Source organism: Syzygium oleosum, unplaced genomic scaffold, assembly GCF_021117445.2.
Source record: "Syzygium oleosum isolate NSW1041296 unplaced genomic scaffold, Sole_v2.1 Sole_v2.63, whole genome shotgun sequence".
In the NCBI taxonomy this organism is placed as follows: domain Eukaryota; kingdom Viridiplantae; phylum Streptophyta; class Magnoliopsida; order Myrtales; family Myrtaceae; genus Syzygium; species Syzygium oleosum.
Genome location: NW_026607547.1, coordinates 611,838 through 638,713, shown reverse-complemented (window position 1 = coordinate 638,713; position 26,876 = coordinate 611,838). Strand labels below are relative to the sequence as shown.

The following is a 26,876-nucleotide window of genomic DNA, read 5'->3' as shown; positions in this document are numbered from 1 at the left end:
AACACCCGGAGAAAGATAGATGAAATCCGAACCCTTTCTTGAGAGATGCTTTTCAAACGACCCAGGGGATAGAAGAGAAAGATGGTAGGCTAAGACAGAAGGAGTTCAAGTTAGATCCGCTAAGATCGAGTTGAGATTCCTAATTCAAGTAAGGCAGTGAGTGGGCCATTGGCTATGCTATTGAATGCGTTGTCGGAAGGATGGATGGGAGGATAGAATACCCGAGACTAGCTGCCGGAAAGAGCTCATTAGAGGCATTCCACTTCCAATGAGATGTCTTACGCTTCATGATGGCAAGATGGCTCTGCTCTGTAGCCAGAGTAGAGTAAGGAGCGAAGGATAGAAGGGATTCAAAGGGAAAGACTAAAGTACAGTTTAGCAATCAAAAGAACATTGGAACTAGGGAATCCAGCTGGCATTTCGCTAGATACCAGAAAGAGGGAAAGAGAGGTAGCATAAGGTAGTTTCAGTCACCCTAGGGCGAGGGGAGGAAGAAGAGCTATTCTGCTTAGAAGCGGAAGGGAGAGGTGGGAAAGGTGAAGAAAGTTACTGATTCAATGCTGAAAGAAGGCGAGTGCCATCGATTTAGCTGTTGATGGCGTAACCGCTCTTTATTTAAAAAAATTTATCAAAGCATCAGTCCAACGGAGGCAAGGTGGGTATTCTAGCCCACACCCGGCTCAAATGATTTGATCCCAAGTGTCATCACAAGAAGAAGCTCGTGCCACTGAAAAGGGAGGAGACTTTCCTCGTGTTAGACGAACTGGGATTTGGATCGGTAGAATGAAAAAGGAATTGTTTAAGCCTTAAAGACGGCACTGTCCCACGCCCACTACGTGCTAACTAGAAGAGGGGAGTAAGGGTTCAATTCTTTTTTATTTTTTAGGTAATACCGGGCGAAAGCCGATCCAGGAATGAAGTAACTGGTTCGATAGGACCAGGGGGCGGTCATTTTTGAAATTAGCTCGTTTTGATGAAATCAGGGGCATAGTGGAAAAAAAACCTATGAATAAAGAGGGTGTCTGCGGGGATCTTTGCTGGCAATCTACTTTGTGGCATAGAGATCATGTTCGGTAGGCAGAAGTTCTTTCGACAGCTAGGAATTGACAGGCTTGTTTCGATTCCGCGCACGAGTCAAAAAGATCCTGACCTGCAATTTCTGAGCTTGCCCAGTTTCGGAAATGAATCCTAACCTCAAAGGTGCTTTTAAGCCACTGTTCTAAGTTTTCACGACTCTGCTCTTCTCGCTTGCCCCGGTATAGTCGGGGAGGACCCGCCCTTCTAAGGATTGGTCAGCCAGTCATGAATTACCTGAACCACTTCCTTCAAAGGAACTCTCTTTTCCTAAGAGACGCTTTCCCTATCTTTTGTCTGAAGACGGAATTGTTTGAGCTTTCAGCTCTAAGCGAGAAAAGGATTTTCCACTAAAGGCTAGCGCGCAACGTAAGCTTTTAGCCCTATGATCGAATAGACAAGACCGGGGGTGGAGTGAGCCTAGAGTAGACGAAGACTCCCTATTCAACTCTCACCTTAAAAGAAGGAATAGGTTTTTAACCTTTTAATAAAGAGTCCATACCCCATGTTTTCGAGCAAGGGATGAAATGGAGTGGAGAGTGAAAATCCGTTGACTTGAAAGAAGCAAAGTGGTTCTTAGCTTAGTCTTAGTCAGTCTGGTACTGGTCCCAATAAGACAGTTCTTCAAACTCAAGGCGATTCTCGTCACGAGTCAAAGTTGTCTTGCTGTCGATATAACGAGCGAAGCGAGCAAAGAAAAGAAGATAGTTAGACTGTCGGAGGTAGGGGCGGAACTTGATGTTGCTTTCTTACTCAGACTAAGGCTAAGAAAGGCGGGATCAGATTCCATTCGAAGTCATTGATATTGATCCTTTTTCCTTTTCACTTGCTTTTTTCTTCTTAAAAAAGACAGACGAGACTGAACTCCCTTCTCCCTCCATCACTGAAAAGCAGAGCTTTCATCTTCCTCTCCTAAACGTCGAGTGTCTTTGTCTTCAAACGTTGATCGTCTTAACTACTTTTTTACTGAAAAAAGTAAGGAAAATGGAGATTTTAAGTTAGCAGCTCACCATCTTAAAAAGTCTAAGACCGGAGTGTCCAGAATTCAGTAGTGGCTTCTACTGGGATTGGCTTAGTCGGAGTCGGCTCGAGCTCTGAGATCTATCTTTGAGATCCCATCAAACATCAAAGCTAACTCTTCTCACACTTGTCAAAGCATTTAAAACAAAGGCAGTGAACTTCTCAAGTTTGGACTCTTTTGGCGTATTGGTAATGGTGAAGATGTCAAGTTCTGGACTGATTGTTGGCTGACAGATGAACCTCTCTCATGCGAGGCCTTAGTTAATCTCTCCCCACAAGAAAAGCAGAGGCCACTAGAAAGCACAAGAAGAATAAGACTGTACCCGCCAACATTATATAAGATCTAAACAAGTGCAATGACTGGTACCAAGTTTATGAAAACGAGGTACTAAGGGACAGGCTAATAAGATCTTATAATAACATGAGGAGTATCTTCGATGATCTAGCAGGGGTAATAGCAAGACTATGGGGATGCATAAGGAGGAGGGTATGTTGGAATATTAGGCAGGGAAAAAAAGCGGAGGTAAGGATGAAGTACAATAGAGCAAAGGCAATATTGAATCAAAGAATAAAAAATGGAAGAGAAGTTTAGGAGGGAAAGAGTTTATTTGCATATCATTTACAACTGGAATTACTCAGTACATCTCAGCTGAATTTATAGAGTTGTTGGGAAATGAAAATGACATAACCTCTTTCCCCTTTTCGATTTGAGACTATGTGGCTTTCCCACCCTTCCTTCAAAAACTTTTTTAAAGAAGCCTGGGACGGCTCTACTCCTTACAGTGCTACACTACAAACTTTCATATAAAAAATAAAAAAATGGAACAGATAAGTGTTTGGTGATCTTTTTAACAGGTTTTGAAATATCTGGTTCGACAGGACCAGGAGATAAATTCGTCATCCTACCTAAGCGAAGTAGAGCAGCACTTGAAGCGAAAAGCGGTCTTTAGCGAGGAAAGCCTAAGCCTTTTCCTTATTGGAGCCTCTTCCTGCCTTACTTATCTATTGATTTACCCTCAAAAGGGCTCGATTGAGACAGAGAGGAAAGATGCGAATCGGCCAAAAGGCTTATTCCGCCAAGCAAGGAGCGAAAGGCTTGATCTGATCGCACTGTTATATAAAATAAAAGACTTCATTCTACTCTAATTCACCGCTAGCGAATTGAATTTATAGAAAGGTTATAGTCGTCTCTCTATCCGCAATGGAGAAAAAAACTTTGATAGAGGAAGGATGGGAAGCAAAAAGACTACATTGTATATAAGAAAATCTTAGTTTTCTTTTTCACTTTTATTCGTAGATAGATGTGTGTTTGAGTTATCCATATTAAATTATATTCTCAAAGGGATGATATGATAAAAGATTATGTAGATAGCAATCCAAATCCAAAGAAGGAAGTGAAGAGCAGATACGAACATATCTAAATAAAAGACAACAGACTTTAACAGAAAGACGAGAGAGAAGGGAAAAATAAAAGCGAAAAACTTTCCAGAGGGAGGAAAAACCTTACAGAGGAGACATGGTAGGCGATTGGGAAGCCGGTGTTCTTACTCTAATTTCTAGTTCTAGACACTGAGAATGGAAGACCAGCGACCAGTAAAGCCGCTGGAGAAGTGTTTGAGGCAGAAGGTATCCATTGATGCACCTTTAGTTTAGCATCCACTTTTGTGCTCTGACGGCTCAGCACGAAGATGCTTACGAGACGCTACTCGGAAAACATTAGCGACAGGCGGCCAGAGTTGGGAAGGATTGGGCAGCAAGCACACAGTCGATGAAGTAGATCCGGCCTAGGGTGACCCTGCACTTTCAAGATGGATCGAAGGAGGAAGCCGCCGAGACGTCAAGTTAAGATTCCAGCGGCGAGTAAGACCATCAGAAACCGATGATGAGGATTCAAGACAAGACACAAACAATACAAGAGATAGATGAAGTCATCTGTTTGCAACACGACTTGGGAAACGTTTTTTGATGAGCAGAAGTCGCACTCAATTCGATTCTTATTTAACTACTAGGTTCATAGTTATGTATGAATCTCCTCAGATTCGTGCAAACTCCGCTCCGTACATTCCGCTCTCGCTCTCTCTGGGGATTCTTCTTCCGGCCCTTGCCACCTCTACTTCTCTAAGAGCAATCACAAGCGGAATGTCGAGTGTGAAATTGTATTGAGTTGGTCTTTCTTTTTATGGAAAGGGTATACTCCTCATTGTGGTCCCCGAAACTCTCATTTTGATAGGCCAAGGGGCGTAGCGATCTCCGAAAGTGAATAAAGTAGAAGTGCAGTAGATGCAGAGAAAAGTCTGCTTAATCTTCTGTCTCTTTCCTGTGCTATCAATAATGAGGAAGAGCCTTTGTTGCAGTGCTTGTTTTCAAGGAGTACTTGGTTTATCGCTTCGCTCGGCTTCGCTTGCTACTAGCTTCCGCCCTCTCTCTTTTTTAGAAAGGTCCTTAACGGCTTCTAGAAAGAAGGCTTATATAACTACTATGAAAAGCATCGAAAGAGACTTCCGTATCTACATTATTATCAATGGCACAGCACATCTGCTATCTATGAAGATAAGCTCCGCCGCATTCTCATTCTAAAGTAAGGCCAAGGACTCTTTATTCCCCCATTGAATCGAGACTGGCAATGAGATCAAAAGAAAGAAAAATGAAATCGTTTGATCGAAAGTCTATGTTAATAGAGCTCTCAGATGCGGGGAATCGATGCAGAGTTGGCACTACTTCTGCTCTTGCTAGCTAGGGGATTCATCTCTATCAATTCCTTTTGAATAAGGGGGAATACGAGAAGGGATTACTTGCTAACGTTTTTCCTACGTCTTTTTGTCCTATTCTGGGCATCCATATGTGTCAAACTTGGTTATCCAAATTGGAAATATTTTTATACAACAGGAGTAGGACTTTCCGGGAGTGACTATCTCGTAGGAAAAAGCAAGACCCTCATAAGGAGAAGTAAGAATGGCACCTGAAAAGCAATGATGGAAGATGGATCTATGATGATCAACAGCTAAAAAGGATGGTTATACAATTACGAAAGTGCTAGTGAATAGACTCAAGCCGCTGCTTCCCTTGGCTCTGTCTCGTTTTGCTCCGGGCAGACAGATAACTTAAACTAATCATGCAGTACAGGAGATTATAGACTGCCCATGAAAAGGAAAAAAAGAAGAAGAGGAATGCTAGCCAAAGAAATCGAGTTGGAAAAAGCTTACGACAGGCTGCAGTAGACCTTTATCCATGACACTCCCCAGGCAATCCAACTCCCAGGTAACCGTCTGCCTTTGATAATGGAATGTATGAGATCTTCTTCAATGGGGATTCTTTTTTTTTTGTGTGAAAAGACAGTTTTTTTTTCCAACGAAAGGAATGAGAATGAAGAACGAGAGGAACGAAGACTGAAAGGTACGAGTTGCATACGTTACACGAGATAGATAGAGGAGCGTAGTACTTGTAGCGAGTTCAAGTTAATATCGTATATAAAGAAAAGATACCTTTTGCCTTTCTCTTTCTTCATTTAGAAAGTTGATCGAGAAAGCCTCTGCCCAATAGAACCTAGCCTGGGAGAGGGGTCATCCTCGCCAGTGTGGACCGAAAAGGTCTCGCGAAGCCGGTCACCATATGGTCTAAGTCCTTCTCTAACTTGAAGAGCAGAAAGCAATACTTCTTTCAGTAGGGGAGATAAAGTTATTTTATTGTCTTGTTTTTACTCCGAAAATCGAATTTCTTTTTGAAGTCCTATATTCTATATATTCTTTTTCTTTCAAAGTTCTTCGTTCTTATAGATGTGATACCAATCTAACGATTGCCCCTAAAAAAGTTTTCTTTTCTTCCGTTTTTTCTCTTGCTACCCTTTTTTGATTTGATCGAAAATCCTGCTTTGCATTTCAATTCCCATTCTTTTCGTTGGTCAACAGCCAACCCAAATTCTTTCTATTTCATAACTAGTCCTACAGGAAGGAATCTCTTTCTTTCCGGGAAATATATTTGGAAGATATTTGGAAATGGCACCCATAATGGATAGGGTAACTGATTTCTTGTTCCATCATTTTTGGTATACTTATACCATGATTTTGTTAACCGGATATTTACTTTTTTATGGGATGAGACTGTATAGAGTTATACTCGAGGGGATTATCAAGAATCCCGGTCGAGTCAGAAGTTTCGAATACAGTTGGTGGGGGGTGCGAATTTACTTTTTTTAAAAAAGGGAGGCCAGCGGAAAAGATAAGGAGGAGTAGTTGATAACGTCTGTATTTAGGAGCGATCTGTTCATCCAACTCGAAAGATCGTAAGAGAAGAAAAAGTGACTTTTCTTCATACGCCCAAAAGTCCCATGCTTTCCGTTGGTCAACAACCAACCAAAGCTCTATCTAATTCTTCACTACTCGTACAGGAAGGACTCTCTTTCTTTCCGGGAATTTGATTCAAAAAGAAATCTTACATGCCTCAACTGGATAAATTCACTTATTTTACACAATTCTTCTGGTCATGCCTTTTCCTCTTTACTTTCTATATTGCCATATGCAATGATGGAGATGGAGTACTTGGGATCAGCAGAATTCTAAAACTACGGAACCAACTGCTTTCACACCGGGAGAACAAGATCCGGAGCAAGGACCCAAACAGTTTGGAAGATATCTTGAGAAAAGGTTTTAGCACCGGTGTATCCTATATGTACTCCAGTTTATTCGAAGTATCCCAATGGTGTAAGTCCGTCGACTTATTGGGAAAAAGGAGGAAAATAACTTTGATCTCGTCTTTCGGAGAAATAAGTGGCTCACGAGGAATGGAAAGAAACATATTCTATTTTATTTCAAAGTCCTCATATAGCACTTCTTCTAATCCTGGATGGGGGATCACTTGTAGGAATGACATAATGCTAATCCATGTTCCACACGGACAAGGAAGCATTGTTTTTTAATTTCATTCTAACTTGGTTGTTCGGTGGCCTCATAGAATCAGGTATGCACTTGATCCTATGAAGAAGTTCTTCACAGGGGTGGATTTGGACGAGTTCGAAAGAACTGTTGGTCCAATTCTACCTTCTGTTGAAGAGCTTGGAGTGCCACCTATGACTGGAAAACTAGGTTGCTCGGTTGAAGGAGGAGGCAAAAGGCGGATTTTCCCCATTGGAAACTAGATCAATCAGAGGTTCTTATTGGCTAGCTTCATTGCAACAAATGAAAAGGATACCAATGTTAATCAAGAAGCTCCTCTTGATCGATTAGTTGGCAATAAACACTGCTTCTCTTTTGACTTAAAGTCGGCCACTGATAGGTGGCCTTTAGTCTTTCTGTTTGAAGTGATGCAGTATTTATTCGATAGGTCGTTTGCTTGTGCTGTTGTTAATTCAACATTAGCATGCAACATATTTGAGGTACACTTTGTTAGGAATCCGAATTCAAGGGTCTCGTTTGTTGCCGGACAACCTCTCGGTTATCATGCCTTATGGCCTTTATTTGCTTCACATCATATTTTGGTGTGGTATTGTGCAGAAAAGGTGTATCCGGGATTGTACTTTGACAAGTATGCTGTACTCGGTGATAACATTGTCATTGCTGATCAGGCTGTAGCCAAAGTTTATGAGGAATCTCTCCAAAATTTTGGTCTTTCTATTTCATATCAGAAATCCCTCATTTCGGAGAGTGGTTCAGCTGAGTTTGCAAAACGGTTTAGGGTAGAGTGTCAAATTGGAGTGTGGACTTAAGTCCTATCTCGATTCGATCTCTACTCAATGCCCATCACCCTTGGGGTGCTATGGCAATACACTTGAAATATCGGGTTAAGAGGTTATCAACTCTTGCTCGTATATCAGGTTGTAGTTTTAAGCGTCTCGACTGGACCATCATAGAAAGGCCCACATTGAGCGCATTCTTCATATGTGGACCAAAACTTCTTTACCACTGGATTTGTGGTTAGGAAGAGGTTTTCCTCTCAACCCTTATCTCAAAGGTGTGCTTTTCGCTTCCAGTTACCAGAAAAGGGACCTTCGCCCAAGCCGAGCCACTAGGAGAGTAAGCCCTTCCCACGTGTCAAGGTGAATAAATGAATAATGCAGCCTCAACCAGAGAGATCAACCTTCGATTTTTATTTTTTTTAGGCCGCCGGCGGCGCAGAACGCACTAATCCGCGACCAGCTTCCGAAACCGAACTGAATGGAATTGTTACTTTCCAAAAATGCTTGCTGAAAATCCAAGAAAGAAGGTCCATTTTCCCACGTAGTTCGTCGGTCAAACCAACGATTCTCTTCTCAAAGGTTTAGAGAGATCTTTTTCTAGTTAGACTTCTATCAATACAATGAAAGAACCATCCCTTCCTATTTGTTTGTCCTGTCAGATAGAAAGAAAATGAGACCCCAAAGAGCCCTTACTTTAGGGAGTGGGGGTGAAGGGGGGGGTTTACATACAACTGAGGCAAAGTGGTTTATGATTGAATCTCAGAGGCATTCTTATCATTTGGTAGATCCAAGTCCATGGCCTATTTCGGGTTCACTCGGAGCTTTGGCAACCACCGTAGGAGGTGTGATGTACATGCATCCATTTCAAGGGGGTGCAACACTTCTCAGTTTGGGCCTCATATTTATCCTATATACCATGTTCGTATGGTGGCGCGATGTTCTACGTGAATCCACGTTGGAAGGACATCATACCAAAGTCGTACAATTAGGACCTCGATATGGTTCTATTCCGTTCATCGTATCGGAGGTTATGTTCCTTTTTGCTTTTTTTCGGGCTTCTTCTCATTCTTCTTTGGCACCTACGGTAGAGATCGGAGGTATTTGGCCCCCAAAAGGGATTTGGGTTTTAGATCCTCGGGAAATCCCTTTTCTTAATACCCCTATTCTCCTTTCATCCGGAGCTGCCGTAACTTGGGCTCATCATGCTATACTCGCGGGGAAGGAAAAACGAGCAGTTTACGCTTTAGTAGCTACCGTTTCACTGGCTCTAGTATTCACTGGCTTTCAAGGAATGGAATATTATCAAGCACCCTCCACTATTTCGGATAGTATTTATGGTTCTACCTTTTCCTTAGCAACTGGCTTTCATGGTTTTCATGTGATTATAGGTACTCTTTTCTCGATCATATGTGGTATTCGCCAATATCTTGGTCATCTGACCAAGGAGCATCACGTTGGCTTTGAAGCCGCTGCATGGTACTGGCATTTTGTAGACGTGGTTCGGTTATTCCTATTTGTATCTATCTATTGGTGGGGAGGTATATGAAGGAACGAATAAATGGATTGAGGAATGAGAGCTCGAAGACAAAGAGAACCGGGCTTTTCCAAAGAATGACTGCAGCTTTACCACTCCCTTTGATTCTCATATACAAAAAGGTCTTTTCCACTTTCCTATCAAATCTCTCTCTATTCTGGCACATAAATAAAGGGATCGAAGAGATTATGGCAGATCATGTTCACCAAGAAATGACCCGCAATTTGATCTTGGTCTATTTGAGATTGTTCCTTTTAATCGTAATCAAAGATGTTTTCTTGTCTCTCGTTTTCTTTTCCGAACAAATCGAAGAACCTAATGGATCGAACTCAAACATCAAACCGTCTGTTATATCTATTAAAGAAAAGAATTAACCCATGTCAACAGTAAGAAATAGGTCAGAATCATACCCGCTATTCCTGGGATTCTGTAATCAAAAACCCGGCAATCTCCCATCTCCGAATGGCAAAAAGTTTTCAAGGCACTCGTTAGGCCTTAAATCTTCTATATACTAGCAAATCCGATTCTCTGTCAAAGAAATGGATGTTTTCCCCTTGGCTTTCAGTCCTTTTCCCTGTGTACTTCAATTAGGGCAAACTTACTTTACGTGATGTCACAATTCGATTAGAGCTAGCTCGACCAGCCCATCCTAACATTTCTTTTCTTCGCTGATTCATTCATTCGCTTTTTTGGGTTTTTTTAGAAAGCCAAAAGTATAAACCAGCTGACACCTCCTCTTGTAAAAAATGTCTCGCAGACTCCTAAACTCTACCAAAAAACTTCTCCACCACCATTTCAGCCCCTTTTATCAGCCTCAAACGCCCGCCGCCCCCAGTGATTTAGGTATAATTAGGCGGTTTGGGATCAACAGGATTGACTGATTTCGCGACCCCGCAAATCGACTCCCTATAAAGAATTTGTACATCGACCGGTCCAACAACTTCTGAATCTACTACTGAATCCCAATCACGAGGCAAGAGCCGCTTCTCTCTTTTCTATTTCAGTGCCCCATAACATAATATATGGGGGTATAAAAGGATAGGTAAATAGTATGGCTAATACTAAAGGTCGGTGATGTAATGAATAATCCGAGTCAAGCAATCTTAGAATAACTAACCCAATATTTCATACACCAGTGCAGTCTCAATATGGGAGGCAGAAAAGTAAAAAAAGAGACTCCAAATTTGGCAAGATCCAAATTGGTTGTCCACAAGTAAAAGTATAAATAATAATTGTTCGATTTATTGCGTATCTGAATGAATATAAAAAGGGAACCTTTCCTTTTAACTAGCGAAGGCATCTAAAATAATGAAAGGCAGTCTTTTACTTGGCTGTCGTGGTCGTGGCTAAATTTGCTTTCATGGGAATGGATTAAATAAAGACTTAGCACAGCTCCTCTTTCTCTCTTGATCCATGGAGGTTACAAGGGCTTACTTCTGATTCGGATGTCTCAAAGGGATTGTTAGGGCTGGACGAGCCTATACTATTTTATTTTAGGATATAGAGAAATTCAAAGGTTGCCAATGAGAGCTGCAAAGGAAAGAGTATAAAAAACTATTTAAAGTCTTAGTCCAAGGTGGAAGGTAAAAGTAGGAAAAAATAGAGCCCAGTACCTTTGTAAAGGCGTTAATGCTATATAAGAGCGACTTCAATGAGATCCCATCTTGAGTTGTTTACACATCTCCCGGGCCAGTGGAGAGAAAGAGAGTGATGAAGAGATCAGCTTCACTGTAAAATGCAGGTAGAAAAAGTAAGTAAAAAGACTGAATCTTCACTTCCTTTCATAGGAAGGTAGGTCCCTACGTCTTTTTTATTAGATGTAAAAGTTTAGTGCTTACTCGCCCCTTGCTTTATTTCTTTTTTAAAAAACTCTCTACTCTCTATTTCAGGGTTCAGGGAGGGAGAGTTTTTTTGAGTGAGATCCGTTTATTTCGAAGCCATTGCTCCCCTCATTACTTTAACACTCCAGTCTCTCTAGCTCCTTGGCTCTAGTACTCTAGTTATCGCTCCTGCGTATGTAGCTCGTTTGAATATGGTCTCTCTTAGGTTAGGGGAAATTTCTTTGATATAATCGATTTCTTAGAGATGAAAAGCAATTCTTCATACCTGGTCAGATATAGGTCAGGTCTATTTTCCCGCTTTCCTTGGACAGAAGGACTGGCATGCATACATATGCCTTTTTTCTTCTTAAAGATTGAAGTATAGATACTATCAGAAGAACGGATTATTGAAAGCGGCTGATATAGATATTGAATTGTTAGATTAACCCGTGTTAGTTCAACCTGATCTCCATCCCACTTCTACATTCATAGCTTGAAAAAACGAATCAGATCTTTATATACGAAATTATCAATCAATGCTATCAACGGTCGCCTCTTTCAGTTGATCTTCCACAAAGAGCTCCTTCTTTAACAGCTTTTTCTACCCGATCGCAGAAGCTTCTATATCCACTAAGAGCGAAATCCGTTTGAGTAGAGCAGGGCCTTAATAAGGGCGACTGATAGGTAGGTAGAAGAGAGAAGGGGCGCAGCGAGGCAGAGGATAGGGAAGTAGGGGGAAGGGAAGGCAAAGACTAGCGTAGCGTCTTTGGGAAAGATCGGACCAATGATCACACTTTCTTCTAACTGGAAGACTTTTGAAGTCCAAGATGAGAAAGTCTTCCCCCTAAACCAAGACAGCGCCCTACTAAAGAGGAGGAGTCCGTTATGGATTCCCCCCCGTACCCCAGAAAAAGTCTTTCGTCGAGTGGCGCGATCATGACAAATGTCTTTGCTAGCTTTATTGATGGCTCTAAAAAAGCTGACGATGGAAAAACTTGGTTCATAGGACACCGTATGATAAAGCCATCGCTAGCAAAGCAAGTCGGTATATGGCTAAAAGACCGCCCGTCACAAGATCGATTCCAATCCGATAAAGCCAGACTGCTCCTTGTAAGGAACCCTTGGAGCCAAGAATAGAAGACATTGACTATTGGAGTGAATTCCAACTGCCCGAAGAATGTAAACTATCGCTTACGGATTAATTCGTACCCCGGCGAACAAGCAGATCGTAAGCTAAAGATCCAAAAGTTTGCAAGAACCGACCTAGAATTCTCGATGCGATGGTCTTTTCTGCCTTGAAATGGCCCCTTCAACCATAAAGAAGATCGAGTCTCTTGGATGAAAACTCTACCAAAGCAGGAGCACAAGTCCGCACCTTACCTCTAGTTGAATGGCTTGGTCTTCAGTCTACCACCTAGCTATGGCCCAATCTAAACGAGCCTGCACGTGATAGAAGGGAAGGTAGAGCCGAAATTGTACGACGACACTGCCGAGCCAGAGAATTCTAGCCCTTTCATCGTGCTGACCTATTGACCCGGATCCAGCTGAAAAGAGCACAGCGCTTGGGGAGAAGAGACGAAGCGAGCCGCTAAAGTATGGCCCATCTCTTTTTCAGCCCTCAGGGAAAGGTTTGATATCGAGTCTTACACCAACCCATCGTGTGTGGAGAAAACTCTAGCTTCCGTAGCAGGAGCGCTTCGTAGGTTAATCGCCAATCGGATAATAAAAAGGGTATCTTCTGAGATCGCTTCGACTGATCACACTAGAAAGTAAGTGTGCGCTTTAGAAGGTTTTTCCTTTCACGAAAGGGCGGTAGATGATACATTTTGATTGACCCATAACCGCCGATCGGCGAAAATGAATTCCTTCTATGATCTTAGGAGCACTCCCAGGCCCGACACAAATAGTTTTACCCCACGACAGCGGAAGCAGATTCAGAGGTTGAATCCGTCTTGTCATATCTCTTCCTCCTCTACTACTGGTATTTGCCCCCCTTATGCAACCAACATAGGGGGCTGCAACTCGGGTGCATCGAAGAATCTGACTGGTGATTCTTCACTTCTTTCAACTCTTTGTTCTCCATCTAAGTTCCTTATTGTTTCAACTGCAAACTCCGAACAATTCCCTCTAGCTAGTCTTGGTACTCTCTCTCGTTATCATCGAATATGTTCTGCTCTTTTTAATCTTCCCGCTCTCTCAGTGAATCTTCTTTCCGGTTTGAAAAAAAAAATGTTTCTATTCACTTCTCTCCTACCTCCTGTCTTGTACAGGATCATGCGAGAGGGGCCCTATGGAGTAAGGGGATTGGGAAGTCTCCGATTCAGTAGGCGTCTCTGGGGGAGCAGCAAGATGAGCCATGTCTGACTGTCGACGAGAGTTTGCATTCTGCCGCTTGTGAGAGTCTGCAATCATGTGACCCGCCTTCTTGCAATAGTGGCATATGATTGCAGACATGTCTCGTTGGCCTGATGCACCAGCAGAGCTTCCAGATTGAAGATTCTGACCATAGGGTCGATATCCCGAAGCATGTTCAGCTGCAAGAACCTGATTTGAAGCACCTGAGGAATAGTTGATCGACCCCCAGCACCCAACCTAGTAAAGGGGCTCAAGTCGAGTCTCCTCGAATCTCACATCAGCAACTGCTCTATCAATGTCTGGTGGAGGAACTCGATGTTGTTGAATTGAGGATCTAACATTCTCGAACTCAGGCCTCAAACTCATCAAAAACTTAGAGAGCCCCTTTCTACTCTATAAGGCTATTCTATCTTATATGAAATTAAGAGCCTTTAGAATCGGTGCCCCTATCTTTGAAAGGGGTCCCTCATGTTCAGCCGGTCCCATAGAAGCCTAAGCCTTCGGTAATAAATAGTATAGCACACTTCTTTATTTTACCCATAAGCTAAGGCATATTCTTCATGTTGCAACTGATAGAAAGGTGGAGAATCATCCTGAGAATCAAGATGACTTTTGTAATCCCAAGATCTTTCTGGATACTATCTCTGTATCCGTCCATTAGGTGGAGTCCACTTGAGCGTACTACTTTGCGACGATATGCCGGACTTGTTCAATTGGTGAACTTGAGAATGTCGAGTTCTTGTTGTTCATATTGGCTGAAATCCATTTTCAACCCTCGCGAATACGGGAGCTGCTACTGAGTGAACCAGCGATCATGCGAAGGGAGATTGGAGATAAATCCGTTCTACCTTCATCGCGTATAAATGGCTTAGCGAACTCAAGAGTACCTTTGTCAGAGACTAGCTACTTTTCGACCGATATAGTTAGGTCGCAGTCCTATCAGAGGGCCGTATACACGTTTGCAACCTTTTCGTCGGCGATAATAATGTCGTCACCGAGAATGGCTTTTTGAAAACCTTTTCCCTTTATATACTTTCTCAGCCGCAATACACACTAACATATGGTGAGTTAGTGTAAATGCAGGCCAAAAACTGTAAAACCATTTAGCCGGGTTGGGGGTTGGCCTTTCTGAAAACGGACAACTCTAGCCAACGGCTACCTTTAACTTAATAAGGTTTTGAGGACACCTAAAGAAGTTGTCAGTTAACAGATACAGCCAGGTAGAGGCAATATTCTCTCCAAACAGAACATTTAGCACCATGGCTGTCAGCTCCGCAGGGAGGGAATCCGTTGCTGAGGTCGTCAGAGAATCCATTTATTATTCCTTTATTAAGACGCTTAAGGGGTCTTGTCTGGAAAAAAACTCCAACTTAGACAAAGTCCTCATCAGCCAATCATGAAGCGGGCGCACAAGCACCTGAGCGAAAGGATTTGCGATGGCAAATAACCTTACCAGAACCCTCAAGCTTCACTCCGCTCCGACCCGGACGTGTAATCATCGAGTCCCACCAGATCTTCTGGGCGGCCTCACATAATGATTGCACAATTCACAGAAAGATTCGACCGTTGGCTTCGACGCACTTGGTTTTCTTTTAAAAATGGAAGCCATCCGCAACGACGTGGCCTACAAGAGTCCAGACCGCAGTTGCATCCACTGGTAACGTCTGGAAGATAGTCAACTTTCGGTCTCTCTGGGACCAATCAACACCTAAAGCTTCCCGTAAGGGATTCTTAGTAGTGTTGGGTCCAGATGACCAGGATGGTTGAAGATGAAAGCCTAATTCTAAGGCTCTGTCTTCCAAATCAGGTATATCACGTTTTAGGTTTTTTATCCGACTTAATAAACCGTTTGTGAAGGTTTATAACCATGAGCCAGTATAGGTGAATCAACTACGAATTCTCTAGCTGGTTGAACTAGAATAAGTTTCAAGATGGAGAATACTGAAAAAGAAAACTGGAAAACCTTTTATTAAGGAATATACGAAGGCTCTACTTGAAAGCCTTAAACCCTTGTCGACATGGGCCATAGCCCTATACTCAGCTTCGGCACTAGATCTGGCAACTTTTGCTTCTGATTCTTTTGTTTAAGGGACAAGATTGCCTCCAATAAGAGTGCAGTAGCCAGTAGTAGACCTCCGATCACCCGGAGATCCAGCCCAATCCGCATCGGAGTAGGCCGATATATGAAGGTGTCCATGTGAGGCAAACAGGATGCCTCTACCTGGAGAGCCCTTGAGGTGCTGAGGGAATAATGGGACCCTTCTCGGCTTCTTTCAGTTCTCCTCACATTCCATCTTCACCAGTCTTCACACAAGCAATGTGTTGAGAAGCTGAAATGACTTTCACTTTCTGACTCCTCTTATTCTCAGCACATAGGGGGGGCGAAGGAGGTCGCATTTGCTTCTAACCCGGATTCGAACTGTGCTCCGGTATCCTCCCTTGGAATTGGTTTAGCCGTAGGGAAACCTGCGGCTGGATTGAATCCTAAAAAAAAAAAAGAAAATGGAAATAAAAAAATTATATATATATTGAAATAAAGGAGTAATTGGCTGTGACACGTTCACTAAACAAAAGTCCTTTTGTAGCTAATCATTGTATTTCAAAAGATCTTTTCCCAGGAAAAAAAGATTATATTATATTAGGACTTTCCATAAGGAATCATTTTTTCATTGAGCTTGACGGATATCACTTGAGCTGAATCAGCCATTTCAGTAAATCGACAAAGGATACAATCAACGATCGAAGAACAGTACCTTTTTGAATCCCTCAAGCTGATCGCAGGTGACAGAAAAAGATAGGATGCAGGTTAGGGTGTGAGTTCTTTTTTTACCTCTGCATAAAGTGATTTTCCGTTCTTCCAAGAGTGGAGCTCCCGGTTCACCGTACCTACTAGAAACGTGCTCCAAACAATCCGACACGACAAGAGTTCGTTAGCGGTGGTCGGTCCTCCCAGATCTTTCCGTCAATTTATCCTCTTATTTATATCATCTCTAAAAATATCTCCGAAATTCGATCCACTGATTACGTATAATGATTATAATCAATCGCATCGACGGGGACCCTGCAACTCCGATTTTTCATTCCTAAGCAGTTAGCATAACTATAGAAACTGGAGGTCAATCAGAGGAAGGAACGACCAATGCCATAGGTTGCTTAGCTAACAACCCGGGGGCTCCCTTCCAACTCTGATGCGTTCTCTCCCTTTTTTTATCCATCCTATCATTACAGCGACAAAAGGGCGGAGTGCTAAACTCTTCAAAGAGCCCTGGAGGTAGTATCAGATCTGATGGCCAGTTCGTCTCAGACACGACCCGTCAGATCAGTAAGTCGGCACTATCTTCTGAAGCCCTTTTCAGGAGAAGGATGGGGCTAGATCACAACAGACATCTTTCGGCCACCCATCTTGATAAGGCCCAGATATGTGCCGAAGTCACTGAATGGGCTTTTCGCCAATTAATGAAACTCTCTATGGAAGGGCCTTGCGAGATTCCTGTTGAGGAGAAGGGGAGTGCATGCAGGGCTGACCCTGACCCTTATTATAGTTATAGTGACCTCCATTCATTAGATAGATGAGATCGCCAAGGACTTGTGATCCACTGTCGAACCTATTCCAACGGCTTGAACTCAGATCGTCGGATTCGTATCATAATATAAACTAAATATGGATTGATAGCATATAATTGACGATCTATTTTGGATTGAATTGCTCATTCAATAGGCCAAGATTATCCCCGTCTGTTGAAAAGCTCCGAACCCCTGATGGGAAAGCACCGTATCTCACAACAAAGGGGTTATTGTGAAAAGGAGGACGTCCGAACAGGAGCCAGCGGACGGGACGGTTTCCACAAATTCCACTAAGAAAGTTCCTTTTGTCGACCACTCATTTGAATTCGGGCCCGAAAGCGTCTTCCGAAGCACCTCATCTTGATAAAAGGCTGGCTACACAAATGCAGGAAGAGACAGATTTGGGATGAGAGGTGGTAAATGGGTTGGGGCCAAGAATTCCTATTGAGAAGCCCTTTCTTCCATACGCATGCTACGATATGGTTTGAATGTTCTTATCATAGGATAAGACAGACCAACACCTTTCTTCTTATCGAAAACTATCAATCATCCATTTGAGCAAGGCCCCCGCTATTTTGATTCAAAAGGCGCTTTGCTTTCAATATCAGTGAATTGGTGCTCTTTGAAATCGTTCTGCCGGCGCTGCTCATTCAATTATCGAGCAGGAGTGCTCTTTAATTTATTCCGGGTGTCCGTCGGCTTCTCTCAGGTGGTTCCCGTTATCCTCTGGATGCAATGTAAGTTCGACAAAAATGGGGTGAATTCGGGAGTCTTGCGAGCATCTGTTACTTTTTTGGTCCGGGGCTGACAATTCCTGAGGGAACAAAACCAGGGTGATAAATGCATATTTCTGAATGGAAGTTAGGGCCTAGCCCCGCTTAGCCTTAGCTGCGACGGCAAGCAAGCCGTTGATTCTCTTATAATGAATAAGGAAGGAATAGGGGCCGCATCGATCGAGGAGGAGCAGCCGAGGAAGTCTGGACAGCTGTTTAAAGAAACGGATCCGTCTTCCTTCCATTCTTCGGAGCTGTCCCTAACCTAGCAACGGTCGTAGCTGATCCAGTGAAATGAGTCCATTTTTTTTGTTAATGAGCCGATCTTACCAGAGCAAGTTATGAAGTGCTTTGCTTGGGGATGGAATGTGACTGAAGATTGATTGATGAAGGCCTCTCCTATTCAAGAATGAAAGAATAAGGAACTGCTGCAGGCGGAGCAGCGAAGCTTCGTAGACAAGGCGGCTCGCTCAGTGCTTACGAACGAAAAAGTGTTTGTTTGTCGATTAGGTACGGGCTACCTAATTCACTGGAGGGCCTCTGAAAGGGGTTTCTAGTTGATCACTAACCTTGGCATTCCCCTTTCTTGCTCATTTCTGTTATTGACGTATTTTGCAGCGCTGGACCATGGACTCTTACTTGGCCTAATTAGGCCCTTCTTCAAGAGATCACCCACTTATTCCTGATTCAATCTTCTTAGATGTTCGGGCATCTAAACTCTTGATTTAGTGGGGATGCTTTTTTTCATCGAAACCCTTGCGATAAGGTAGCCGAAGTGCTTCCCACGTATGACGTTCCCAAAAAGCCAAAAAAGGGTTAAGGGAACAGACCGTCTTTTCAAAACTCTCGCTGACTTCTTTTATTTTCGCCTTAAGACGAGGTTCTACCGTCAGGTAGAAGTGGGCAACTGCTCGGTAATTCTCAGCCTTGGGATTTCGGCCTTGATGCTGGATATCATAGCATCGATGGCCTCCTTTTCTTGTCTGAGTTGCCTGATCCTCGAGCTTCTTGACCTCTCATTTGTTCGAGTTTGCCCAAAAAGAATTCATGCCGAGCACGAGTGTGAGACTTGGTGAACAAATCTGCAATCTGAAGGTCGGACGAAATAAAGGGCTGTCTTTTAATCCAAGCACTTCTCGGGAGTGAAGCGCCCTAAATGAGTAAGGCCACTTCGTTTATTATTGGTACGCTCATTAAATACAGGGTTGGTTGCAATCTGAATAGGGCCGTTATTGTCACAATGAAGAGGCCTTGCAGCGGTGAGATGAATCCCCAGATCAGATAGAAGCCTGCGTAACCAAACCACTTCACTAGTGGCTGCAGACATAGCCCAGTATTCTGCCTCTGCACTGGATTTGGATACAGTGTCCTGCTTTTTGCTCTTCCAGGAAAAAAGATAGTCTCAAAGGAAGACAAAAAGTCCAGTGGTGGAGCGGCGATCAATGGGGCAGCCTGCCTTTATAGGAGTAGGGGCTTAAAAACGACGTATATAGTTTTATCTGGCACGCCCACTTATAGCACGAAGAAGCTGCCTCCGCTTGCCCTTCACTTAGTTGCTTTGGCGCGTAACTCATTTCATTCGAATAGTTTGGCAAAATGATTAAAAAAAGATCTCACTCCTGAGCAAGCATTCGCAATTCGATTCAGTCATGCGAATATAGCGCTTAGCAGCAATTGAATGAAAACGACGATTGAACTCGAAAAGGACATTTGAAACCGAAATACTTTATATCTCATATACCGAGAAAGTATTTCATTTATCAAAATGGCTCAGTAAATGACAAGAATGGGACCAGGGTGAAAGGAGCTTTAAAGGGGATGCAAAGCTGGGCTGAGTCCAAGGCAAGAAATGCAAAGCTAGACGAACCCAGACAAAGTCAAGCGTACTCAAAGTAAGCATAAGCAAGCACAGTCAACGGGGGTATATGGGAGGAAGCCAGTCTGAAGTAACCCCAATTGCTCCTTCGGATCACTAAAGGCCGTTAAGGACTCACACATACCGCAGTGTATTGTTGTCAACTCACATAGTCGCACCTACCAGCAACAAGACGACTACTCCCTGCACGCCACTAAAGGGCGCTATTTAACGCTTTAGTTCGCCCAATACAAGAATGACAGCCCTTAGACGCTTAAGGCTACAGCCGTGGACTAGGCCCCCGGGAGACCCCTCTATTTGACTAACATACCCCCTTTTGTTTGATCTCCCCCCATACCGGGGGCTTCTTAAAATGGATCCCTGAACTCCACTCCTCGCCTCTTCAGAAGCACTGATTGAGTTCCCTACTATATCTGCTTCGTTCGTTCATCGTTCCTTCCCGCCCGGACATGCGTTGAAATAGAAGCTTTCGTTGACTCCGTTCGACAGTAGGTGGGCTTAAGCTGCTCAGATCAGATGGTGGGTCTTGCCCCGCACCTTCTCTCTCGAAATCTGTGATTGAATAGATAGGAAGACCTTGATTCCCCGTCCCTCCCAGTCCCTCTTTTGTCCATTCGCCCCTAAGAAACGAAGTAACTCGACCACCGGGAGAGGAACTCACCGACCGAAAAACAAAACAAGGATGAAGAAAGGAAGGAGCGCCGCTTGCACCGAATCAGTAGTCATAGGCCAGCCAAGGTCGGGTGAGGCATGGAGAGTCGGTCTAAGATAAGAGGAGGTGCTCTACCATATATATACTACCTCAAAAGGGGACTTTCCGGTGGAGCGGTTCTTTTAGTTCTTTTATGCAAACTAAGCTTGTGGTAGGACCGTGTCCCAAAGTCTTGGATGTTCACCTACTAAGCTTCTCAAAAGGTTTCCAATTGGATTACATCTCCTCGCTTTGTCCATCGGTTTGGGGGTGGTAGGCACTAGAGAAGTGTAGTGTTGTTCCCATGATCCTCCATAAGATCTTCAAAAAGTGACCCAGAAAACGGGTGTCTCTATCAGAAGTGATAGTTTTAAACACCCCATGCAATCGAACTACTTCTCGAAAGAACAAAGTGGCAACATTAGAGGAATCGGTAATGCACTTACATGGGATGAAGTGGGCCATCTTGGAGAACCGGTCAACAACCACAAATATGAAATCATAGCCACCTCGAGTCTTAGGCAAACCAAGAACAAAGTCCATTGAGATGTCCTCCCATGGAGCATTGGGTATCGGAAGAGGTTGGTAGAGGCCGGTGTTTTGTCTTTGACCCTTAGCCCTTTGGCACACCACACAGCTTTTCACATACTTTCGCACGTCCCTTTGTAATGAAGGCTAATAGTATCTTTGACAAACTAGAGCCTCGGTCTTGTCTTGCCCAAAATGGCCACAAAGTCCACCATTATGAAGTTCGGCTAGAACTTGTAGGCGTAGAGATACCTCGGGCACACATAGTGAGTTACCTCGAAAAAGATAACCATTGAAGAGTGTATAAAGGCTGTTTGGAGTATCCGGGAGTTCCTCTATCACTTTTGATAAGTAGGAATCCGAACCATAGTGCTTAGGTAGTACTTAAAAGCCGGTAACTTCATAAGATAGTGTGGAAAACAAGGTATGTTTGCGGCTGAAAGCATCGGCTACCTTGTTAGCTGCCTCGGACTTGTGTTGAAGGACAAAAGTGAATTCTTGCAAGTAGGAAACCCATTTGGCATGTCGAGCATTCCACTTCCTTTGTTGGTTGAGGTACCGGAGAGCTTCATGATCCGGGCCTTAGAAGGGCATCGAGATCAAGGAGATCGTGAGATCAAAGTGGACGTTCCCGATTTCCATGACCGATTGCATCCTGAGGACTTTCTTGATTGGCTAAGTAGCGTAGAGAAGTTCTTTGATTGGAAAGAACTATCCGAGGTGTGCGAAGATTAAATTCCTGAGCACTGGCCATGCCAACATTTTGTGGGATCAAGTCCAAGCAAGGCGTGAGCGGAAAGGCAAAGGGAAGTACATGGGACAAGATGCGATCGAGGTTTCGGGATAAATTTCTACCCGCCGATTAGACCCAAAGCTTGTTCCAAAGGTTCCACTTCGATTTAAATTAAAGGATAGTGGGGAGAGAAGCGTACAAGAAAGCCCCTACTCCTAACAAGTTTCGGAGTTCTACCAATTGTTTATTTCGCAATGGCTTGAACGAATCCGACGAAGAATCCCTTGCTTGATAGGGCTTGAGGTTAGAAATCCAAGATGAAATCTCGATGCATCGGATGTGGAAAGTGGCCTATCAACTAGCTCTAAAGTCCGAGGAAAAGCTAAATAGAAGGACCGCAAGGAGGCACGGAAGGTGATAACCGAAGTTGATAGGGGATCGACCTCTACCATCGGGCGAGGAAAGAGACTCCTTTTCCCTTCCCTAAAAATAGTTTAAACCCTCTTCTAATAGAAAGTCAAGGCTCTGGGCAACGAGTAGGATGGAGCCCTGACTTGAGCATTGTACAAGTGCTTAAGGCTCCTTCGGGCCATGGCCACAACTATTATAGTTGGCAAGGCTTGTAAGCAAGCTACGAGCGCCTATCGGCGAGAACTAGACTTGGCTTGGTTAGTAGTGCCCGCCCATTCTGTCTCGCCGGCCTGCCGGCCCATGAATTCTCCTATGATACTTGGGGGGCATTAACACCCTATAAGAGTGGTCTCCCAGCGCGTGGGGAGGGGGGGGAGGCTGCCTATGCGACTTCCATGGCAACGGTAGTATCTTACTACACTATGAAACACCAGACAATATTTTGATTTACCCTAAAGGGTGCCAATACACCTTATGTCATTTTTTCTTCTTAACACCAAATTGAAATTTATTATTCAATAGCCTTAATTCACCGCCTAATAGGGGTATACTTTCGCCCTCTATAAAGAAATTGCAAGAAACAATATCTTCTTCAGCATCGGCTGTAATATTGATTTTCGCTAAAGAATCCTTTATATTGTTCTCAACTGAGTGTTGAATGATATCAACACTTGAGTTTTCAAGACAATTTATAGGAATACCAATGAAAGCATCAAACTCTAGTCTAGTATAGAAATAACCACACTTTCTAAAGTGAAAATCGAACTCGTTGAAATAAAAGTCAAACAGCGTTATAGCGAGGGGGGCCACATGAATAAGACCAGTTTTATAATATAAAAGGGGTTCCCCGTCCTTTGACTGAATCCCACTTATATTCAGAAATGACCTTAAAAGATGGGTAATCTCAGGGGACGCTATATGTTCACCGAGACGAAAAAGGAGATGTTCCCTATCTACTTTAGGCACCAATTGAGAAAGATTGATATAGCACCCAATACAACAATGGCCCATGTTCTGAATTCTGGTGATAAATTCAGCTAACATTACGGCCTGATAAAGGTCATTCTTATTTCTAGAGTGAGGAAGAACCGAATCATAGATATAAGTTGAGCCAATACAAAGCGATATCATTCGCAGCTGAATAAAAAGAGATAAACTATTTAAGACAAGTTTTTCGCAAGGTGTAAGATAGATAGCTATTAACGAGCCCCTCTTCCCGGAAAGAACACTTTCCTTTTCCTTCTTAGGAAGGGTGGGGAAAAGCTTATGACCCGGAGTCACTTCTTCTTCCACCCCTTGAATACTATTAAGGGGAAAAGATTTATTTTGAATCAGATCTTTGATCTGAATGACCTCCATTTCACTCAATGACTCAGGATCTATTTCTCCCTCTTTTATGTACTTTTCAAAAAGAACATCGATGATCCCGTTCAAGCTAAGCAATTCAGATTCCCCGCTCAATAAAACTTCACCCTTTGAAACTATTTGACCAACCACCCAATCATTATACTCGTCCTTATGATACATCCTAACAAAAAAATTAGGATAATAGGGCGCCATACCCCGGTGTTGCCCAAATATGATCATAGCATCTCTATCCACTACTTTTGAGCCCATGTTGGTTGGGGCAGTATTAGTGAAGCACCCATCCTGTTGTCCCTACCATTCTCACCCAATAGTAAGACTAATATACAAAGTAGGAGTCATCCTATGAGTGAGACCGGGACTTGGTGTATATATTTCCCAGGAAAATATCAAGGTGAATTGAGCCTGATACCCGGTGCTTCATGGAGCGGGAAACCCGTGTTATTTTTCCCTGCGAATTTATTTATTATTCCTAAAGAGTGCCAATATTTATTATGTAATTTATTTATCCCTAAAGAGTACCAATAAGTGTTATGTAATTTTCCTTGAAAGGAAATAAAAAGGCTTATATTCAGCCTTAAAGGCTTGTGTTGTTATTCCTTACCCACACATAGAATCGAATGAATTTGATTCCTTCCCAGGCAGGAACTGAGTCCTACCCATTCCTTGATTCAGCTACGAATGCTTCTATATCCTAATCCTATATATTTTGTTCATATGCTCCCTTTTATGGTTCCGCTTCGGGAAAAAGAATAGTTGTTGGGTCGGGTTAGTTTGGGAGAAAGAGGGTATGTCGGTTTGGCTGATACTTCAGATTTGGCTTCTAACGATGTGAATGGGATTCACCATCAGAATTGCTTGTGGATGACTGAACTGTTTAAGGTATAAAGTCGTAAACAGTATTACTAATATCATTTATCATTTTTCCATGTCCCAAAAGTGGAGCCAATCAGTCCAACATGGAGTTCTTCTTCGGTCACATTTCTAAGCAATGGATCAAGTGGACAGTCTTTTGGAGTGGTCAGACGAACCGTTCCTTCCGACACAGCTACCTCCATTGTCAATAGCATCTCGCCACTCTCAGTAGCCCGGAAGGGGCAAAGACCTACTATCGAAGACCAAGAAGCTGGAACTGGTGAAACTCCGATTGGTCCTGTGTAAAGGTCGAGTGACCCTAGCTAGATACGAGAAAGAAAAGATCGAACCTTCATTCAAGGATTCTTTTATTAAAGATACCATGTGAAGTACCGGATCCTTACGAGGTCTGCCTCAATCTGAGTGCCAGATATTTGATATCTTTTCCAGGCTGCCTGTGGAAGAGTCGAAAGGCCTAAAAAAGGGTGCTAGCTACCGTGGATCCAAGAAGATTCCTCCGAAGAGGGGGATCTTTAACAAACTTGATCTTATTTTGGTTTCCACGGCCTAAGCAAATGGAGTCATTTGACTAATAGGGCACGCAACAGAATGATTTCAATCTCTAGACAGGTCAGAATAAGAGAAGGGGGTTGGGGCGGGCAGATCGAAACCTGGATTCTTGGTCATAGCTGCGGAACCCAAATCAATGGTAAGATATGGGTCTGAGTTCTTGCAAAAGGGAATTCGTGCAGCTGCAGCAGAAGCTTCTCCACCACCCGCAGCGGCTAAAGCTTCCTAGTTTCTTCCAAATACAAGTAGGAGTGTGCATCCGGATGATGTTGGTACACGACATGCCGCCTATAGTAAAGATGTTAGACTCGGTAGCAATGGTTTGGGACTGGGCGTAGACCTGTTATCTATTCAACGAGAAAGTGGGAGTTCGGATCTCAAGGACCGATCTGAAGCTGTTAGCCGCTAAGGCGGAATAGGAACGCAGCTACCAGCATTCCGAGTCACTCCCCGGGAGCTTTTCAGAAGTGGGTGGGGGGACGTATAATTCTTTTCGAAGTGAGAGGCCGCGTAGAATAAGAGATAGATGCTCTATTCCCTTCATCTTCGGCGATGCCGTCCCCCCGGACCCAAACATTTGAGCGGAGAGAAGAAAGAGCAGAGGATGCCTTATTATACAAGTACAAGGATGTTGGTCCATCTGCAGGTGTTACTAGAGCGAATAGATGCCCGGTCGAGCCGTATGAAGGCTATCCAGGATCAAGTTATACCCTATCCATTTCTTCGTGTCTTATCCTAAATCTGACCTCTTACTAGAAAGATTCATTTCTAAGTTGCTCCTTCCCTGTTCAAGTGGGTGAGCCGGGGGGTGCTTGTGCATTTAGTCCAGTAGCGTCTAAATAGCTTTCATCCGTGCCATCCAGCTTTCCACGTGTCGGATCCCAATGGGATTGTGGCACTCCACTTGAAATGCTACTGATGAACATAGGAAGGTTTCGGATCCCACGCTGACCCACGGCTTAGGTTGGCTATCCCCGCCCCTTCAGTAGCAGTGTAAAACTATGTTTTCTTTCGCCGGTGCTTTAGCCATATCCGTTTTCGGCCTAGAATACTTCTTTTGCCGCTGCGCTGATACCACATGTTTGTAACTGTTCGAATATCTTACTAAAAGAGAATGGATTTCTCTAGTGTACCAGTCTCTACTGGGGGACATTGCCTGCCCTTTGTTCGTCTGACCAATCGATGGATTCAGTCTTTCACGAGGTGGTTAGTCCGATCTCTTGATAGTAGGGAGCCTACAGAAGGAAAAATGGATTCTTTGGTTTGACCCCGCCGGGAGATGGAACAAAATAAAATTAGAATGTTAACTCTTTTTTTTTTTTTACTATTTTAGCACGACGAACAAGAATGAAGAAGGGAATTGTAGCAATAGTAAGGGGAAGAGCTCTTTCATGGTCCCGGGCTAAGCCTCGTCCAAGTCCAATTATTATCACCGTGATGATTCTCTGATAATAAGAAAAGAAGGTGGTTCATCAAGCCATTTCTCGTATATCTCGTATATATAGAATCTCTTCCGCCACTACTCCCACTGGGCTAATACCTCAAACTATGGTTTGGGACCTAGAATGAGTTAAAAAAGACTTCAATCTTTCTATTTTCCTTTCGTTAGCAGCTGGCACGAGGTCAATCTGACCTATCTTCCTTACTCGGTCATTCATCTGATAATAGGACTAAAGTCCCCTCTTCCTTTGTTTTCTAGAATGCCGTTATAGTAGCAAAGCTGGATGTTGGGCTGTACCTTCAGTTCCGAACTAATGGCTTTGAGGTGCCGCATTAGGTTAGGTCGGTTCGAACCGTTTACCGTGCTATGATCAATGGGATTATACTCTTCCTGGGATTGGCTAATGCCTATTTCCTTCTTAGAGCATGGACGACCCACCACTTCACTTTATGAAGAGAGATTTTTCTAGTTGCAGCGTATTGATTAACCGCAGACAAGACCTTTGGCGTGGGGAAAGTAAGACCAGGGCTAGGAGCCCCAAATGAGCCAACCACCTCTGAAAGCTACTAGGAGATCGGATCGCTCGATAGGTCAGTCT

The 26,876-nt window shown here is 43.4% G+C and overlaps 2 protein-coding genes across 2 annotated transcripts; both read left to right on the top strand.

The window, feature by feature from the left end:
• Positions 1–5,554: 5,554 nt before the first annotated feature.
• LOC130137175 (putative ATP synthase protein YMF19) lies at positions 5,555–7,281 on the top strand. Its single transcript, XM_056307939.1, has one exon. The coding sequence runs from the start codon at positions 6,527–6,529 to the stop codon at positions 7,004–7,006; it is 480 nt and encodes a 159-aa protein (XP_056163914.1). The 5' UTR covers positions 5,555–6,526; the 3' UTR covers positions 7,007–7,281.
• A 1,151-nt stretch (positions 7,282–8,432) lies between these two features.
• On the top strand, positions 8,433–9,624 carry LOC130137174 (cytochrome c oxidase subunit 3). Its single transcript, XM_056307938.1, has one exon. It carries the CDS (start codon positions 8,433–8,435, stop codon positions 9,306–9,308), a length of 876 nt encoding a protein of 291 aa, XP_056163913.1. The 3' UTR covers positions 9,309–9,624.
• The last annotated feature ends 17,252 nt before the right edge of the window (positions 9,625–26,876 follow it).